A 20,689-nucleotide genomic window follows, 5' to 3' on the forward strand; every position below is an offset into this window, starting at 1 on the left:
AGGCTGCGCATCTGCTTTGATCAACAGCAATATTCACGATAAAGCAGGAAGAGAGCTATTTAGCCAGGTGTCCCTTTGTACATGCTTCCTCTTTACAGTGAGTCAGAGCAGAATACAAGGTTGATACAGTGCAGCTAATAAACCTGTGGCTAAATTAAAAGCTTTGTTTAGCTCATTATTGCAAAAAGTCTTGATTTCACATTCACTCCCACTTCCCTCAATTAAAAGAATGTTCTTAAAAGGCTTTTGGTTTTTTGCTTAGCTGTTTAGTCTTTTTAATTCAAGTATCCAGCATGTCAGAGTGATGTTAATGCATGCCTTGGTTCCTGTTTGTATATAGATGACCAAATTCATAGCACTGCAGTTCCACTGCAACTCATGAATAACTTTGCTGGATTTGCCATTTTTTAAAAATCACTCAATCAGGACAATTCAAAGAAAATGTCTTTTCTTTTAGTTCTGCAAGCACATATAAAAATATTATGGGGCTTGCATGTCTTATTTCAACCAGCTGTTGGGCACCATCCATACTGTGCCAAGCAATTTCCAGCCTGCTTTACAAGTGGATCAGCCCACCCCAGCCCTAAGGAGGGCTCACCCATACTCAATAACCTGTGTAAGAGTATTTGAAAGCCTACCTGAAACAGACATTGCAATTCCCAAAGACATTCCATTATTAGCATTTAATAGGAGACAAAAATCTGAAGAAAGCTCACAGCAGTACTGTCAGGCAGTTCAGACAAACGGTTAAAACCAAACGGAGTAGCATGACACTTGGCAGCAGCTTTTCTTCCAAATTTCAAGCTGAAGTGTTCTACACATGCACAGAGTAAAGGATCAAGTAGACAGCCTAGTACGAAATTAAGGTTTGTACCACCTAAAGTACCTAGGTTTGGTACTTAATGTAGGAGAGAGAGACTTCCTTTGGCTCTATGGCCTGCATCGAAGGAGCGTCAAAATTCAAGGGAACAATAAGGCACCATTACAGTGTGTCAGCAATTCATGAAGAAAGCACAGCATTGCCTGGAGCTGCCAGGCATTCACAAAATGTCCAGGGCTGCTGTCACCTAGACTAATTTTATTATAGTTAATTCTATTCACTGAAAAAAGTACTTAAAAACATGTCAGTCCTGAAACACTCCATTATTCATTTAGAATTACACATATTGAATGATGCAAATAAAAAGCACATGCACAAATCTAGGACACAATACCATTTTCAATACTGCCTTCATCTTTCTTTCATTTTAATGCTGATGGTTTTCCAACTGTTCTATCTCTTATCTACACACACTTCCGGAAATTCAGTCTCCATTCCAAATAGATTTTAATCAGACAGTAGAACAAAAATGAATGACAAGAGAGCCATCAATTGACTTACTTGGACAAGATTAGTTATCTGACTTATAGAAATTATGATTTCTATAATTTCTGGTTTAAGTGATACAGTCAGGGAAAGACCAATATTGTAGCACAAGGAGAACATACCAGTCATGACAGACACAGACTACAGAAAGAGAAAAAAGATGTCTGATAGATCAGAATGACAACAGAAAAAAGGCAACAGAAGCTAAGTATGGAGACAACTGTCAAAGATCTTGACTAAATGGTGTTTAAATAAAAGATAAGAAGCAAAGTAAATAGAAAGATTAAAAAAAGACATTATCAGTCTAACAGAGAAGACAGAAAACATCGGTCCTCATCATTTGAACACGATTAATCGAAATGGAAAACCAGACATTGCAAAAGAAGCCTCAAAAGGATAACTACCACAAAAATAGAAATGTGGCTAGACTATAGGTCATTGAACTAAAATGACCATATTTCAGTGAATATCTTCAGAAACAAGGTCAAGAAAAAAGCAACTGTTCTCCTTTTGATAGAGACACCCTTGGCCTTTCCAATATACACCTGCACTGTTCCTCTAGTAATATAAAAACACAGGTGCATGCTGATGGCCATCAGCAAGTCTGTTTTAACAGACAAGTCTGCATAAAATCAGTGTCCTCTTTTTCAATAACAAAGATCAGAATAAAGCATACAACTGAGAATGACAGGTTGCAATCATAAGGCTGAGAAAAGTTCAGGTAAATCAAGCTACTCAATATTTTGGGTTTTCAAATTATCAGATACACCCTTTGAGAAGCAGATTACATTGTCACATGTCATACTTCTAGATCACATTCTGAAACAAGAATTCTTTTACTCCCTGCTTTGATTCTAGAAGTCACTCTAGGGGAATGCTTCATGCCACAACATCCCATATCCCTATAGAATGGTTAATAATTGATATTTACTTCTGCGAAATATAACACCACAGATGAAGTTGGCATACATCTTCATAACCCCATTCTAAGGTCTGCTCTACCATTTTTCCACTTCTTTTCATTCACTAGACAAGGAAATATGGAAATTATAGGTAGCCTGAACTGCACAGTTCTGAAATTAAAGGACTGCCTGAGGGGTGAGATGGAAAGGACGAGCAGAGAAATCACCATCAGAGCCTTACCTTCCAATTAGCAGGAACTCCCCAAGCACTCCTAGGCGCCTCATGGCGATGAGGATCCCGCGCACTGTCATTCCCTCGCAGAAACAAACCACCACTCTAGCCTTGGGTAACCTTTCTCGCAGCTTGCGGAGCAGGCGATCAAAGCTCTTTTCCCCAGCATTGCTGTAGATCTTGTCAGAGTGAGCAATGCAGAGACCCTCTTGGGCAGCCAGCTCTTTGAAGGCTTCCATTCCACTTTCCCCATAATTCCCTGTTTAGAAAAAGAGTTGATATCATAACATGCATTTAACCAACTAAGGGGTAGCTGTGATGGGAAAAGGAGAGTTTTCCTCAAAAAAAGTCAACTAGCATTAGCAGACAGAAAAGCAGGTCCAAAGTGAACCTACTCAGAGTTCAGTGGAACAAAATACCCACGTATCTGTACACCTTAACTAACTTGGAGACTACAAGTTTCGTTTCTCACATTGATTTACCAGTGGATATGAAATGCAAATAAGGGCTGATAGGTAGAAAATGGAAAGACAAAAGCACAGGTAGTAAGGACAAAGTTTTATTAACTTTTCCACTGCAAAAATAACAGTTCTGCTAATCCAGGAATAACAGCCACAGTAATAAGAAAATCTTTCATTCCAAGCCATTCTGTACCACATGGAGTCCACACTCAAAAGCAAATGAAAGACAATTGCAAGGTTAAAACATACTTATCTTGTAGCATTTTGAAAGCCACTTACGCTAATATGACTGACAGTTATAAATTAAGCTCAATGTTTCTCTTTGAATATTAGGCTTTCTACATGTAAGACCTTCAGAAGTAACTCTTGCTAATATAGGAAATATTCATAATATAGGAAATACTTTAACATTTTGTTCCAGATAATATCAAAGCTGATTCTCAACATTCTCTTAGTTTCTCAATTTATATATTTTTGAAGCCAAACTAACAGCTTCACAAAACTCAGACTGCCTTCAACTATTGAGACAGGTGAAACCTCAAATTTTCTTTTAATATTTTATGCCTGCCATGAGCACAGGATTTATATACATCAATAAGTCAAAATGTATTTTAAGTAGTAACAGTAACAGATTTAAACAGAATTTAACAGTAACAACAAATGGTTCAAAAAACCAGCATGGATTTTATGCTACCCACTTTCATAATATTTGATTCATTTTTTGAGGGTGTAACATCAGATATGCTGTTCACTTTTACACCCAGAGCTTTTCAAGCCAGGGCTGACTGAAGAGGACCATCCTACCCCTTTGCAGTGATAGTTTGAAGCAGCAAATTGCAATGAGGAAGACCATTGAATCAGCCTAACTTCCTCCACCAAAATAAAAACCCCACAACTCAGAAGATGTAGCCACCAGGGAGAAATTTCAGCAAGCAACAGGTCAGGCATTCTCTATAAATCCAGCAAAAGTGCATTTTCCCAAGAATGTAGATTTTTTTGCCACAGATCAGACACTACAATAGTCAGTCATACCTGGATGCAGCCAAACATGCCAGGTCTCATGTCGAACAAAACTCAAGTCCCACAGTCTTTCGGACAGAACTGCCCTAGTTTCTCACAAACCTGCAGCGCAGCAGGACGGCCTCTTTTCCAGTCTGACTCTGTGCCAGATACCGCAACCAGGTCAGTCTGCCTTTTTGTCTGCAAGCCAGACATACTCCAGCGCAGGAGCGATGCCACAGACTTGCACAGCTGTAAGGAGGGGGGAAGAGAGGAAGAGCTGTGCCTAACGGAAACACACCAGCAGGTAGCCCCCACCACTGGCCCAACACTGCAGCCCCATCCAATGCCCCTGCACTTGTCACATGCTGACAAGGACACAGGTGGAGACTTGTCCATGTGTTTACAGGCCATAACCTGCAGTCACCAGGGGATTTAGCCCAGGACCTGAGGCTGGGCAGTTTGAGCTGTACTGCTTTTATGACTTGCCTCAAGTCCCAGGCTGAAGCAGAACAGCCTCACCGCCGACTTGCAATTAGCAAGCACCTTCTGCTTTGGAAAGAAATTAGGTTATATTTCCAAATTTCATGTGGAACTTGATGTGATGCAGACTCATTTGAAACCAGTAGTATTGTTCTTAAAGTCTTACCTAAGGTGAGCCAGGGGACTGAACTGACTCTTATTAGACATAAGCAATGCACATTACAAAATAAATGCAGGAGGTTTCCTACTTAAATATTAAGGTAGGATGGGATTTTCTCATACATCAGAAGAGCACTAGCTCTGTTGTGCAATTCAAGTTAATGATATCAACAAATGAAATATTAAATCCACTTGGAATGATTCTCCCCACCTTTAATTTTGATGGAATAACAATTACTCCACAGTACTAACAGTACAACAGCCTACAAAAAATATAGGCTAAGAGGAGGCAAGATTACTGCCTATAAATCCAAAAAGGGTGATAAGGAGACCAGAAGGAAAAAGAACACATGATTAAGCTCAAAACAGCAAAAAACAAGGCAGAAACAATCTGAAGCTAAAACTAACCCTTACATGAAGGAAGCAGTGAAACAGCTTCCCAATAGCAGCACAAAGAATACCAGTGTTAGACTTGTGCTTGCTCATCTCAAGAGCATTATGTAACTTAGATGTCTGCAACAGCCAGACACAAGACTTGATAACCCAGCAGGTCCTCTCAAATCCTTTTTGCTGTGTTCCCAAAGCAAACCAGCACATTGCACACCTTGAACACCCCCAATACATACACACACCCTACCACGCTCCAGGGAAAAGGCTCAGGAAGAAAACGAACAGGTGACAGACATTGTTGAGTGTACTTGGCAACTGCAGTAAGCACAAAGTAAGGGCACATATAGAATAGGTAATACTAATTATGCACAACAGCCAAGAACATATCTATCTGTACCAGCTTGCTGCTTATGTCAATCCACACACATGCAACAGGTGAGAGGGGAAATATGTAATGAAAGCAAGCTGTGGAATGGTAGTCAGTGAAGAGTTACAACAGCTGAGAATTACAACAGAGCTGAGGACTATTTTTTCTTTCAAAAAGCCATTGAAGATCTAATCTTACCTGCAACTGCCCTTTGTTACCAGAATCAGCTGCAAAAAATAATTATCGTGAACCTACATATAACTGATTTTCAGTTCTGACCTGCACCCAAAAATAGATGAGCCAGTAACATACTTTGAGACCCACAATACCTCCCTAATTTCCAACAATTTTCTTTTAGCTCTGTTCAACTTCAACCTTCTTTGGAGGAGCAGTTATTTCCCTTGTTTGCTTCAAAGATCCTCTGTACAGCAATGCAAAGGTAAAGTTTAACTTTATCACTGCCGCATTTTACTAAGAGATTTTCATGATACCTCAGTGCCAAAGACAGTTCTGCTTCACCACTGTAAAAATCCTAGATAAGGCCACTCCTAAGAGGGATCCACAAATCTGAAGGTGCTGGCAAGAGCTAAATGTAGCAGGAGTTATTAATCCTCATTGTATTCCATACATTAAATATCTTAACAAAAACATGAGGATGCTGTAGCAAAAAATCATGTGTTTTCTTGATTGGTGAATGCAAAAAGAAATTATCAAGAACTTAGCCTCACATTGCTCCTGTGAGACACTAAGTATTACATTTGTTCCACAATAACACCATAAGTAACATTATTCACTTGCATTAACACTTGAGCAGTGTGGGAAGCAGAAGACATGAGCTTCATCTAAAAGGTTTATACTCCGCTTTTTATCACAGCTGTTTGGCAAATTTACCCCCATTCTTTTTGTCAAAAGAACCATTTTTTTCATTTATGAAATGAAGCAGAAACGTAGCCTCAGCAATGCAATACTTATGACAATCCCATAGATCATCATCTTGATGGACCCACAGGGCAGCTGTGTGGGTCTTCCAAGCCACATGCAAAGCACTGTGCTTTAAGAGGTCTTATAAACAAAATACAGCCTGAAAAAAAAAAAAAATCAATGTCTGATTTCATTCAAGGATAGAGATTTGTGGGGCACTGTAAAGAAATATGGATCATTCCTATTTGTGTTGAAGAGATCATCCCCTTGAAATGCAGGCTAGCACCTGTCAATAAGTATCTTGAAGAAAACCATAGTGTTGAGGAGGAAGACTGAAACTGTTCTCTCTCACTCTTCCAGCGTGAAATATCAAATACTTCTGAGACCTCTCTAGAGACTCACCTACAACAACCCACAGCAAAGGGCTGTGACTGGAAGAATGTTCCAAGGCACTTAGCAAAAGGCAGGGTGTTGCAGTTTTGTCAGGCTGTGCTGCTGAGACAGCTTCTTTAAGCAGCAGTTAGAGTTTTCTGCCAGCATAAACTATAAACAACAAGCAATTCAAGGCCAAAGTCACTGCCCAAGAGATAGTTGAGCACCTCTGAGAATCACATACAGGAGAAAACAACCGGAAAGCAGCTGCATTTTCCACCGGAGAAGGGAGAGAAAAGATGTAACGAGCTGTGCAGACACACCAAGGCTGGAGAAGGGCGGGGGAGGAGGCGACCCAGGTGCTGGAGAGAAAGATGCCCCTGCAGCCTGTGGAGAAACCCATGGAAAAGGCCAAGACCCCACCTGCAGCCCGTGGAGGGGCTCCAAGCTGGATGGAGCAGGTGGAGGCATAGAGAAGATGCTGTGACCCCACATTGGGATAAGCCCCTGCCAGCACTTGCAGCCATGAAGAGAAACAGAGACACAGAGATGAGTGAGAGAGATTTGCAGTGGAACAGGTTTGCTGGGGGAGGCTGGTGACCCCACAGAGAACTGGGACTAGGAGACATTGTGATTTATGACTGCCTGCCATAGCAGTGACCCACACCAGGGCAGCTGGTGAATAGATCAAGCCCTGGGGAAAGGATTCATGTTGGACAAGTTCGTGGAGGACTCTCCTGTGGGTGAGACCCCACGGTGCAGCAGGGGGACGGTGTGGAATGAATGCCCCTCACCCCCATCCCACCCTTCTGCCCCCAGCCAAGAAGGAAACCAACTTGCAAGGGACTGACCGAAGCCCCCATCTCCCAGTCCCTGCTCCCCTGTGCTGCGAGCAGGGGGAAGAAGGGAGTGAAATCATGACTAGAGTGAAGTCTGCTAAGAAGGGAGTGGGAGGGAGGTTAGAGGTGTTTTAAGATCTGAAAGAAGAAAAAAGCTCATGAAGAAGTAACCAAGAACCCCATTTTTTTCCTAGTCCCTGCCCCCCTGGACTGCAAGTGGGGGGAAGAAGGGAGCAAGATCATGGCTAAAGTCTGCTGAGAAGGGAGTGGTGGTGGTCATGCTCCCAAATCCAGATTTTCTTTGCTGTTCTTTTTAGTGTAGTGCAATAAAGTAGAGTAGTTTCTCTCTTCTTCACTTTGTCTTGAGTCTGTTTTGCCCACATCATTGAGGACAGAGTGATCTCTCCCTGTCCTTATTTTGACTCCTGGGCCTCTTAAACATATATATATTTTCTCCCCGGTCCAACTAAGGGGAGTAATAGACTGACTTTGGTGGGCATCTGTCCTCCAGCCAGGGCTAAACCACCACACAGGGAGCAAGAGATATTTCACCTACCTGGACCATAAGCAATACCCTCAGGTGAAGTCACCTGTTGCTTGCCATTACGGGTTCATTTCCTGCATTTATTCCACTAAACAGCAGCAGTTACCACAATCTAGATGAAAGGCAAAGTCAAGAGAGCCATATACCCTGCAAACACACTGAAGGAAACACACCAATAAGGCAACCACAAAATCTAGCTTCACCACAGGGTACTAGAGAGGCAAGTCACACTGCAGAAAGGTGCTCCTTTCTTTCCTCTCTTAACATAATTACCTATTTTTCACCTCTCCTAAGACTGTAGATACATTGCTGGAGGTATGAAGTTTGTTTCAGTGTTTAATATTGATTCACTATAAAACATCTTTCTCACCTAATTAGCTGCTTTTTGGCAGGGGGAAAATAAGTTGAGAACAAAAGCACTGCATGGCATAACAGCAAGTAATAGCACTGAAAAGCTTCTCTACTGCAAAGGCAGATTATTTGGGAAGATCAAAACAAAGGCATGATTTGATTATTAAATTACTACCTGATATGTTGCAAGAATTGATTTTTAAAAGTGATATTAAATATGACAGTCACTGTACAGTGGCCACATACAAGTCTAAGACTTGAAGAGTTTGGACCATCAAATAGCAAAAAAATTTGCACTCCACCTTTTTTCTGTGTCACAAGGCCATCTTTGGCTAGGGCCAGTTAATAAGAAAATTATTTATTTTTATTTTAAATGTATTTCTTATCAGTTAATCCATATCTAATAATCACATGCATCAAATTGAAACTACTATGTTAGTAAAAGGATGGGAACACACAATGATCAGCTAACATGCCTCAGTAAACTGTAGTATTCAACCACTTACATCCATTTGTCCACAGCTTTGATTGTGAGAATTAAAAATGAAAGCCAAAGTCTACATTTACTCCCTGAGTGTAGCAAATTGACAAAAAAAAATAAGAACTACAGAAATGGATTTGCCCATGTGTGCCATTTTGGTATATTCCAAGCACGAATACTACACTTAGAGAAAGCAGCTCTACTGTCACACAGCTCCCAAGACCATCAAACTTTCTTTGTCCCTCCTCTGCCAAACTTTTCTGTCACTGTGGAAGTGCCCAAGATCATGTTTCCTGAGAACATCTTTTTCAAGGCTAAAATCACACTGATGTCAAGAAGGACATCAGTGTGATTTTTTTTACCAGTTATTCCAAACAGGATTTGTATTTCCTTTTTCAGCAAGCCTTCTTCACTCAACATTGACTTTGTCACCTAAAGCTCTTTACCACACACTCTCTTTTCAGAGTTCAAATAGCTTTCTCAACATAGTTTTCTTTCTTCACTGAGTATCTTACATCAAGTGTTTCCAAGGGACAACTTCAAAGCAGGCAAGCTAAGCTATGAAAGCACTTCATGAGCCCTAAAGAATTGGCCACTTTACAATATGAAGAATTCTGCGTAGATGTGAACTCTGGCTCTGATATCCATCAGACCAAAACAGTGAAGAAAATGCCAAAAGAAAAAAATCACTGGACCTTAACTGCAAATCTTAGAAGGAAAACTCTACCTCTTCTTTTATTGTAAGTATTTTGTAGGTAAATGGAAAAAACTACTACCCAAAACTACTTTACCAAGAATGCTAAGCATCTATTTTAATTTCTAAGTACAATGGCTATAAATCAGACAAACAAATCCTTCCAACATTGACCCCTAAGGACAGTTTAATACAGGTTGAATATAACATATACTCACTGCAGGTATTCCTGTCCCAGAGACCAGCTGGATTTCTTACTGTTCCCCATTGCTTAGATCAGGCACAGCTAACCCAGCTCCTCACTACTAAAGTTGCTCTTAAACCTGCTGCCACCCATAGGTCTCACAGACCTCCTTACCACCACCAGCTTGCCACCCAGGTCAACACAGGGCTCTGTGGAAGTCATCATTTCCCTGGTTATTTTTCTTTGGCAGTGCTAGAGAGATTTTGTGTTGGGTGGAAGCCTCACTGTCCTTTAACCACAAAGAGGGCAAGTAATTATTAGAAGCTGAAACAACAGCATATAGACTCTGCATCCCCTTAAATTATCTTAGCAAAGTTTCCTGCTCACCACAAATTCCAAAGCAACTGCACTTTAGCCTGACAAAATCCAGAAGGATGTGTTAAATGAATGGAGTCATCTTTGGTACACTTCAGACCCCTGCCATCTGTGCCTACAGCTATTTTCTTCAGAATTTAAGGCTCTCCTAGAAACATACAAAGTGAGCTGTTAAGACCAGACTAGTCTTTTGTTTTCTAAAGTCAAGTAAAACTAAGCAAGAGGGAAAAAACGACAATTATTATCACCATAAACCAATACAGCATTCCTCCCATAGCACAAGTTGCCAGAGAGATGAAACTACATTTCAGATAAGAAAATCCGCATGAATTTAGTAGGTGTTAGGTTACCTTCTGTCATTAATTACAAAGCACACGCATTCTGCCAAGAGCTCACCATAGCAATGTATTATCTCAGTAAAGAAGACCCAAAAATAAACAAAACTCCACCATTAGTTACAACAGCTACATTTAAGCCTTTATCCTGAATGAGGCAGGTGCATCATCTTGAAAACCTAATTGGTATTCTTGTCAGCAACACAAACACAGGTGAAGTCAGTCCTGAAGTAATGAGGGCATTAGTCCTAAGTCACACTTCCCTAACAAGAGAAATGCCAAAATGTGATCTGATGCCAATATTTTTTCCTCCCTAAATGTATTCGAAGACTACATTCAGTGCTTATTTATTGTGTGTCTAACAAGGAGCTTTAAAGATTGTTTTGTACTCCAACAGAACTGTTTCAACTCCAACCCTGGCTGGCATACACTGCTCATAACTAATTTACTTGCTGAACTTAGTTTTTCTTCTAATGACTTCTGAACAAGTAAATAGCTTCCAGTTTTCTCCAAAACGTATTAAAAATTGGTTGAACAATGGGTCTCTTTTTCTTGATGAGACTGAAGAAAGTAAACAGAATAGTTCCAACACACTCCTATGAATAACCTCTACCATTTTTTCAAAGCTTCCTTTGAATTTTATAGTTAGCAAAATCATTTGCAAAAAATAGTTATGGAAAGAATGCCCCAAATGGACACCAAAGTGGGAGAAGTTTTTCTTTGCCCCTCAACACAAGCTGACATTTCAAAAAGGAGGAATGAAGTACGTGCTCTGTTCTAGTCATGTTTTGGCAGTTGTGCATTTAGTTTAGCTCACATTTTAAGCACAAGACTTAAAACACTGATGCTACCCTTGAGCACTCAAAAGCCATCTATAAATGCACCCTACTATGAATGAAGGTCTGAACCTAGTGGATTGGGTGGACATTTAAAAAGATATTTCCACTGGTTATCTGGTTTCTGAACTGAAGGGCACAGCAAAATCTGTTTCTGACCCTTCCCCAGAGTTTTAAGAGTTAAAAATAGCAACTTTCATTCTTGTGAACCTACTCCACCTGACACCCACAAAACACGTTTTCATGGGCTAGCACTTGGCAGGCCAAATATCACGCAATACTCCACAGGCAGCAGGACCATCATCACCTCATGATAACAGATAGCACTGCTGTGGTTCAGCCCTCACCGGCATCTCAGCAGAGGCCCCCACCCCATGGCAGGATGGGGAGAGCAGGCAGCAAAGGAAACAGGTGGGGCACAGTAAGGGGGGCCCACTGGGAGAGCATGGGAACAGCATCAGGATGGAGCATGAACAGAGCACCTACCAACCCTCCACCAACATACCCACAGACCCCACAATGAGCCCATCCCAGAGCTGCATAAACCTACCCCTCCTCCCCTGGCCCCATTTTATAGGGGCATGACATCAGGTGGTGTGAGAACACCCTTGGCCAGCTCAGCTCACCTGTGCTGGCTCCTTGGGACAGTTAACTGGCCTAGCTGGAAGGAGGACAATTATCAATGGCATTAAGAGGTATCTGGAAAGTATATTACAATTGAGATTACTTGATTATTTTTGATGTGTGTTACATACTCATTTGCTCATTAAGGAGAAGTTAGTGCTTGAAATTAGTCCTACTACAGTCCTTAATTTCAGTGGCTACACCATTAGGTGTTTATTAAGTTTTAAGAAGGCCAAATGAATTATTATATATGATTTTATTCCTTATTGTCTGTTAACCCACATCACTGAAACAAGTATCCAAAATGCTACTAACCTGAACCTGTAGTCATTACTACAGAGCTGAGTGTTCAGGGACTTTAGGTCAGTTTTGGCTTGTATATGATTTTTATATGCCAATACTTTGTGTTTACGCGATCCACATCTCTAGATGTGAATTATATCAGGTTTGGAATAACATTTAAATAATAAATCTTAGTCTTCTGTCTAAAATCCTATGCCAAATCATGGTTTATCCATCACCAGAGAAACTGTTCATCTACATGGAATGAACTTCTGGGTTTTGTTGCAAATGAGAAAATAGACATTTTTATGTATGCTTTATCAAAACCCTGGATAGTGTAATCTTATTATTCAGAATAAAATGACATGATATTAGAAAGTATTGTGTTTTAATTTACACATGTTTAAGATGGTGACAGCTTTGCCTTATGAGTCCATTAAAGAATTTGATGAAAATAAAGACAATTTTCTAATATTATGTGAGCTGTCTACCTTCACTCACAGCCTATTTTGGTTTAGATTATTATGACCAATCATCTGTAATCAATTATATTGGCACAGTTGGAAGAAACCCACAATCAGGTATTAAAATTTCTGCCTCTTGGATTGATACGAAAAGGGGGAAAAAGCAAGCCAGAAAGGTTTAGATACTGAGTCTGAGAGCTAGACATAAGAAACAAAAAGATGTTTTTTAACAATTCAGGAACAAAGCCTAAGAAAAGAGAAATGAAATGCGGGAGCAAGAGACTAAAATGTATCTCAACAGAAGTGTTTTGTTTCTACAGAGTCAACATTTAAAAAAAAAGATTTAATTTAACTTTATAAATATTTTTTCAGTAGCACCCCCCCCTCCAAAAAGAATTTAGTCAAAATATTTCCAATCACCCTTAAGCTGAAGCCCCAGTTCTGCAAACACTGTCACAGATGGCGACTTGTATACTCACAGCAGTGCCTTAAAAGACTTACAGCAGAGAAGTTAAATACATTGCACAAGTGTTGCAGGGTTTGAGAGTGGCAGCAATTTTTAAATTTTTTTTTAAATCAAATCCTAATTTTGAATGGTTCTCCCACTGGTATAGTTGAGGTAAGATATTCAGGCCAGCATTCCTGATTGAGCTCATAACCTCAAGTATTAATGCAAGAGGAATGTTTGAATTACACAACATTAACAGGCCTATCTGATGCCGGCTGGTGCAAGGTTTGAAATGCCTCTCCCCACAGGCTACTGTAGTATCTGCAGCTGAAAAGGTGACTTAATGCCAAGAATCCAGGCAGAGCTAGTACAGGTAATTAATGTGAAATCTGGGTTACCCCAAGCAAAGAACAAATTATTAGTTTACTCCCACAGAGGTAATACAAAAGAGTGAACTTCAGAAGGGCAGTCTTGTGAGAGGGGAAAAAGCTGGCTAAATGCAAGTAGGGCAAAGTAATAAGCCTGAAACCAGCAGTCTGTATGGCTGCTTCAGCAGTGCAAGACTGCGCAGCCCCCACCCGTGTGCCAGGGTTCGTAATGAGGGTCTCCATCATGTGTGCAGAGGAGCAATGGGGCTTTTCAGGGTGTTCTAAGTTTCTGCCTTGCCTGAATCAATCAATGACCACGTAGATGCCTCCTGATGTTGTGACAGTGAGTAGATCAGTTTATGCACTAAATTACTCCATACATTTCTCTCCAGCAACAAGATCTACTTTCCCCAAAGAGAGACCTAGCGGATCAAGAGATGTACTTCTACAGCTGGGAGTGTTAGAAATCTGTCCCTAAAGTCCTGACCAGGCTCCACAGAGTGTGATTCAAAAGCAAAAGACACTAAAATTCATCTTTGACGTTGTATAACCTCGCATCACTAACATGCCTCTGGTATGAAATAACATAATGTTCTGTGACAAGCTGTAAGCAACACACAGTGAGAGGATACTGAATCTTTCAGACGCATAGAATGTTTTCAGGCCAGATATCATCTGCTTCTTGTATCTAATCCAAATACAGTCGACTGAGTTGGTGCTGATACCAAAACACATGTAAGATCCAAAAATAAACAAATTTTTAGTTTCTTATTATACTGGGCAATGTAATTTTTTTTCTTTGATTTTTTTTTTTCAGATGGTCTGGAAAGTTAATTTTCTGTTTTCTGCATTGTCATGAAACTTCAGAAACACAATTGGTATTAAGCATAGGTGTTAAGTTGTCCAAGTGTTAAAGAAAAAAATAAAACAATGAGACTATCTATGACAGCAAGCTCATAAAAGGTTCATGAAAGTGTTAAATAGCTAGAGAGGAGGAATGAGTCTTCTTAAAGAAAAAAATCAGCAGTGCAGGGGTCAATTCAAATGCTGTATGTCACCAAGGTCTTACATAAACTTTTTTCTCTCCAACAAAGCATTTACAGCACTTAAGTGAGGACCTGGTCACCCTTTGTATGAGTCCCACATAGTCTTCCCTCCTCCACAGTAAGCAAGATATTTAAGTTAGATCTGATGATTGTTGGTATAGAACCAAGATTTCATCATAGAAAACCTTGACATTTCCTATGCGTTAGTAGAAAGAAGCTAACAGTTCTTGTTAAGACTTAACTAAGAGATATACCAGTTACAAACCACTTTAAATTGCACTGATATGACCCTGTTATTAATTTTGAATATTTTCATTCTTAGGACTATTTTTCATGCAAGTGAATATTTTGCTTGTAAGGTTTTTCACTTGCCTATTTCAGAAGTTGACCATGATGCAGTGATCCTACAGGGCACCTTTAAGGTAATGAGATTTGCTTTAGCCTATCTTGAAGAGTTCTCTCCTGTTAGATGCTATGATTAGATTGAATTAAACAAGTGATATTTTTCTAAGGAAGTGATTGTATACAGAAACAAACCCAGACCTGCTTGGAATTGGGAAGATTAGGGCCTCTGTGAGCCTGCACTACATGAGAGCAGAGGTGCTCAGGGACTGGGTAAATCACACTTACATGCTAGGGGAATTAGAGGGTGCAGAAAGTGTATAGCTGTTTCATTATCACCAGGATAATATTGCTATATTTTTCACCATGCATATGTTCAATAAACAGTGAATGGTATTTTTATTGAAAATATTGTCTCAATGTAAATTTTTCTTTATATCTTTTGAAACTGTGTGGAGCTTCAGAAGGTAATACTGAAATTAGCCACTGCTCATTTCCTTTGGTGCCATCAGGATCCAGCACAAGACTTTCTGGTTGCATGGACAAAATATCAATGGGGAAGAGAGGGAGAAAAGACTGCTAGAAATAAAAAAAAAAATCATACACAAACCGTTGTCACAGGTTTCAGCATATTTCCTTTATGGATTCATTTCAAACCCCTCCAGGATGCCTGGCCAGAGGAATAAGGAGATAAGAAGTTCCCCTATGTATGCAATATGCACAAGTTCCATGAGCAATGCAAAGTAACCCATTCCAAGCTGTTACCCTACTGTATAGAGACTGACCAAAATTTGTCCACCAAGGACTGTCTGGCCCTGACACTATTCTGTTGGTGCAATTGCTTTCCTTCTACCACCCCTGCAGCCCCACAGAAGGTGGGGTGGTTTTGTTCTTGATGCATCTGGGAGAGTGAGTAGAAGTGCAGAAGGCTGCTCTTGAAATGTCAGCCTGATGACAGGGATTACTGGCACAACTGTGAGCAAGCTCACTCCTTCAAAATCTTTGGCAACAAAGAACCTGAAAATCAGGGACAGAATTTCTATGAGCAGACACACCTTTTGGACATTCTTTAGACTTTTCTATGGTCCTCTCTCCAGTTAGGTTTTTATATTTTATGTGTATGAGATTGTGTGTCTAAGATACATTTTGTCCTTAAAAACATTTCACATATTGCTATGGCATTTTCAAAGGAACTACAATCTTATCATATACATCTGTCCAGGTTTTAATGTAATCAGAAAAGCATATGGTTATGCATATTAACATATTATGAAAAGGAGATGCTTTAGGCAGACCTCAATTTTCAGCTTTAATAACTTGACTATTTATATGCTGTTGAAGTGCACTAAATGACACACTGAGGGCCAAAATCTACTCCATTCTGAGGATGTGGGGTTCACTGATTGAATCAGGAGTTAGGTGCATACAGAAGTGCAAAAACGGGCACTGATGGCTTAAGTTTTTGACATTTAAAAAGATGCTGTTGCAACTTGATGCAGAGAAAGGCCAGGGGATTAAATCTGTGTAAATTTGGAGATTTTAATAAATACCAGCAAGACTTATCTTCTAACTTTTGCCTTTTTTGGTTCCCACATCCCCCTATATATCCCTTGCGTACTTGTCTACACAGAGCGAAGGGGATTGTGTTTCCAGCATAGTTAGCACGGTACAGGGGGGCTGTGTTTTGAAGCAAAGATTCACAGTCAACAGGGCATGCTCATAGGCTTTTGGGAGCCTATGAGATAAACTGATTAGCTCTTCTGAGATAAATTTATTTTTCAAAAACTGAGTGTACAGTGTGGGAAAATCTAAGAGCGGTATAAAAGAACCAAAATCATTACTGAACTCTGGAGGACCATCAAGTACGCCTTCTGAAACAGCCCCAACAGGATTATCAAGGAATCAGAAAAGACAAATTAGTCCTGCAAGAGGCCTTTGAAGTCTGCTAAAGGTCAGTTGAAGTGAAAGGTATATTGTTGGGGTTTTTTCTGTTCCCTGAAAAGGCTTCGTTTTGGCTGATGAATATTGGTATAGCATTTTTGTATAAGAATCTCCACTTTTAGCTAAGCAATTTACCTGCCCTAATCTTAGGTCAGCGTTTTTTGACAAATTCCAAGCTCTTATAGACTTAAAACCAAACTTTTAAATCATGCCCCTTTAAATAAGAACAAAAAAAGAGAGAGAGATGAAAAAAACAGTCTGAAATGATCTGGACTGAATTTCTGTTTATTTTATTTTTTAAACACAGAGGCTTGAGCAAATGATTGCTGAAAATGACGAGGCTTGCAGGCTTGCACAATGCCTCTGAGAATTTTTTCACTTTAGAAAGGCAATATTTCCAAACTGTCTTATTTCATCTTCCTTAGCTTACAAAGAGGGCATATCAAACCAATAAGACATGCCAGAAACCAAATGAAGAGATTAGAAAGCAAACAAAACAGGACCTGATAAAAAATGTAAATCACTAGACTCTGCTAGAGGTAAATTTAACTTCTTATTTAAATATAACATTTAAAGACATTGTCTGGCAGCTTACTGCAGTTATTAAGAAAGGGGAAAAGGCAAACTGTTTACTTACTGAATTAATGTACAATAACCTTGTGAAATAACTCACTGCACAGCAGTCTATAACCAAAGGAACTATACTTGGTGATTCTTTCTGTCCTCTCTGTTCTGGTCCTGATAGGACCTTTATCAGGACATAAATCCTGTTGTGATGGGTTTTGCTTGGTACTTCTCAGCCGCAGATTAGAGCCTATCTCAATAACCGGCAAACAAACATCATGACTAATACTTATATCTGAAATACGTTACTGAAATACCTCTGAGATACTGTGTTGGAAAATGACTGTGAGCCTTGCTTTCAACCTTATATCACAAAGTCAACTGTAAATGAAGTTTTACAAGCAGTAACTTGCAAAGGTTCCCCCCATAGCGCTCCATCTTCTGTTAATCCTCACAAACAGTTATAATAGAACAATGTTTGCATTTCCAATGAAAAGAACTCCAACTTCAGTTGGAGTTAGCTGTTAAAAAAGTCATGCTTTAACATGTTGCCTCACACATTGCCTGGGAAAAGAGGCTAGATGCTGCAGCCTTCCTTGACAATGTCAATCAGATTAAATACTTCATTCTGCTTCTGAGAAGCCAATGGCTTTGCTGGTTTTGTAGCTAAGAATCTGCCTGTAACAAAAAATATTGATAATCAATGGTATACAGATATAAAAGGGGAAAAAACCTAATCTGAATTATCTGTTTCACTGACATCATAGCACTAGGAAAAACTATTAAAACATCACTTCCTGAATTGCATCCACTTTAGTCACATTTTGTTATAGCTGTCAACTCTGACAGAATATCATCTGTCAAAACGAATTAGTGGAAAATTTAATACTTCACTTTTAATGAAGAATAAGATTGTAATGGCATTTCAATTTTCCTTCATCCTCTTGTTAGCACTTGATAAATGCTCTCTCACAAGCACTACTGCTCTTCTGACATGATGCCTGCACTCTAATCTAGCAAATCTAAGGAAAGTCAAAGGCAGAAAACTTTCTGGTTTTCTTACCATTTCTTGAGACCTCTGCAAGCTATTTTTGTCTTGACAATTTAATATGAATGTATTAGTTGTTTTTTTTCTCCCCTCCTAAATATTGTTTTATTTTGAGCAGATATCCATATTAGCAAAGATTACTGAGCACAAAACAACATGCTAATGAAAAACATCTGAAGCAGTTCTGTATATTCATATACATATATTCAACAAGATCAGCAGGACATATTTTGTCTCTTACCTATGGGGTACTGTTAAAGAATTTGTTTTAATCACAAATGACCATTCTTATTTCTTCTCTCATAGATTTGAGATCTGTCATAATGCTACACTGGGAATAAACACTTCCTGTGAGTTGTCTGCTGTGCTTACCATCCTTGAGAAACAAAGTATGGTATTCTTCAGTGCAGTACCCAACTGCAGGCACAGCTAAAGGCACAGCAATGACTCAAGTGGCCCAAATGTTGACTGGGCAACCTTTCTGAGCAACACTATCAGAGATTTGCCATCTTCTGAACACACAACCATCTGCTAGAAGGGAGCTCTGTCACTGGAGCTGACTCAGCTTGTTAAATGCATGAACAGAAGGGAGGAGAGGCCCTGAGATGCAGGGTTGGGTGAAAACCCTCCAGCAACAGGTTGATTGCTCCTGGAAGTTCCCTAGATGAGGAGACTGGAAGCCCTGAGCACTACTCTTGGGAGCTGCCACTCCCACAGAAGCCACAGCTAATGTCTCATATGTCATCTCTTGGCTTTAATTGCATCAAGCAGACCTACCTGCCAGACTAAGCACAAAAAAAACTGGGCAGTAAAGCTCTCCCTTCCTCTACCTCCCCAGTAAGCCCTCCTAGATACATTATTTGCTTAGATCTGAACTGGCCTTCCTTTCTTGGAAAAAAGGAAATTACACCATTTGGCTACAGTTGGTGGTATGGGAGTCCAAAATGCAACAGAGAAACAGAGAAACAGGGAGGGAGGGAGGGAGGGAGGGAGGAAGGAAAGAAGGAAATGAACTGATAAAGGACAGTGATGATGGTTTAGTGCTAGAAGGGGTTCTGCAGAACAGGATGAAGAATTTAAGTTCTTATGTTCTGTATTTTGAGAGACAGATAATGTATACATACCAGAAGATGATGACGGTGTTGATGGTGATGATGAATGGTAATTTCCCTTCCCAACTCAGAAGGAAATCAAGTTGCAGCTCCAGAAGGCCGGCATTTTAAAATGGATGTGTTCAAATAACTTCTGTCAGAAGTTGCTGACGAGCTCTCTAAACTACTAGAAATTATTTTCAATAGCTGTTGGAAGTTGTTGGAAATGCACCAAAGGCAGTGTTGTGCAATACTTGGAAAGGATAAGTGAGTTAACCTGAGCAATTACAGGTCTGTCAGCCTGACATCTGTTCTGGACAAAATAACTCAGTAGCTGACATGGAACCTGAGTTGGGAAAAAAATAAGAGTGGAGCAATATAACAGGTGCCAATCATTATGTGTACATGGAAACTAGATCTTCCAAATTCAGTTATCCAAAATATCTTTTATCGATGGATTTACAAGCTTGGTTATTAAAAGTAATAATGCCAATGAAATACAGCTAGGTTTCCACAGGACATCTACCTTCATTTTGCATGACATTTTGGCTATGAACCTGGAATGATAAGAATCGGTATCTAAAATAGATTAAAATCTGGCTGGTAGATGTCAACGCATACTTGCAGTGGAGGAACACTCATTGAATGGGTGTGTCTTTATTGTGTCCCATAAGGATCTGTTCTTAGAGTTTACTAGTTAACATTAATCAGTGACCTGAAAAAACAAAAATACAAAAGCATTACCAATAACATTTGCAAATGACAGAAAGACTGGGAGACAAATTACTGATGCAGCAAGATCTAGCTAGTTCAGTAAACTGGGCATAGGCAAAGAAATATGCAGTTAAACACACACATTCATTTAAACACTCATGAACAAAAAATGCTGCATATACAGGATCTTAGACTCCATCATAGAATGAGTTATAATAATTGTAATTGGGGATTATAATAGATAAACACTGAAGTTAATGCTGTGGCTAAATATATATATATGTATAATTGGGGTTTAGTTATGTAAATGTGTGATACTGTGGTAACAGAGAGATCATGCTACCTTAATTCTATTTCACAGCATTATGACTGCTGCTGCAGTGATATCCAGTACTACAAGAAATTGGAAAAATTGTGAAGTTTCAAAAAGTAGCCATCAAGATTATGAAAGGTATGAAGATGTTAC

At 39.6% G+C, this 20,689-nt stretch overlaps 1 protein-coding gene across 2 annotated transcripts in view; it reads right to left on the bottom strand.

The window, feature by feature from the left end:
- Positions 1–20,689, bottom strand: part of GRM1 (glutamate metabotropic receptor 1) — a gene marked incomplete at both ends in the record, with an annotated part of 179,475 nt that overhangs the window by 141,516 nt on the left and 17,270 nt on the right. For both annotated transcript variants that reach the window (XM_084262542.1, XM_084262543.1), the window contains one exon: positions 2,510–2,759. In XM_084262542.1, coding sequence (XP_084118668.1) covers positions 2,510–2,759 — 250 coding nt within the window. The remainder of the gene's footprint in view (positions 1–2,509; positions 2,760–20,689) is intronic.

This window comes from Gallinula chloropus (assembly GCF_964237585.1).
Source record: "Gallinula chloropus genome assembly, chromosome: 3".
In the NCBI taxonomy this organism is placed as follows: domain Eukaryota; kingdom Metazoa; phylum Chordata; class Aves; order Gruiformes; family Rallidae; genus Gallinula; species Gallinula chloropus.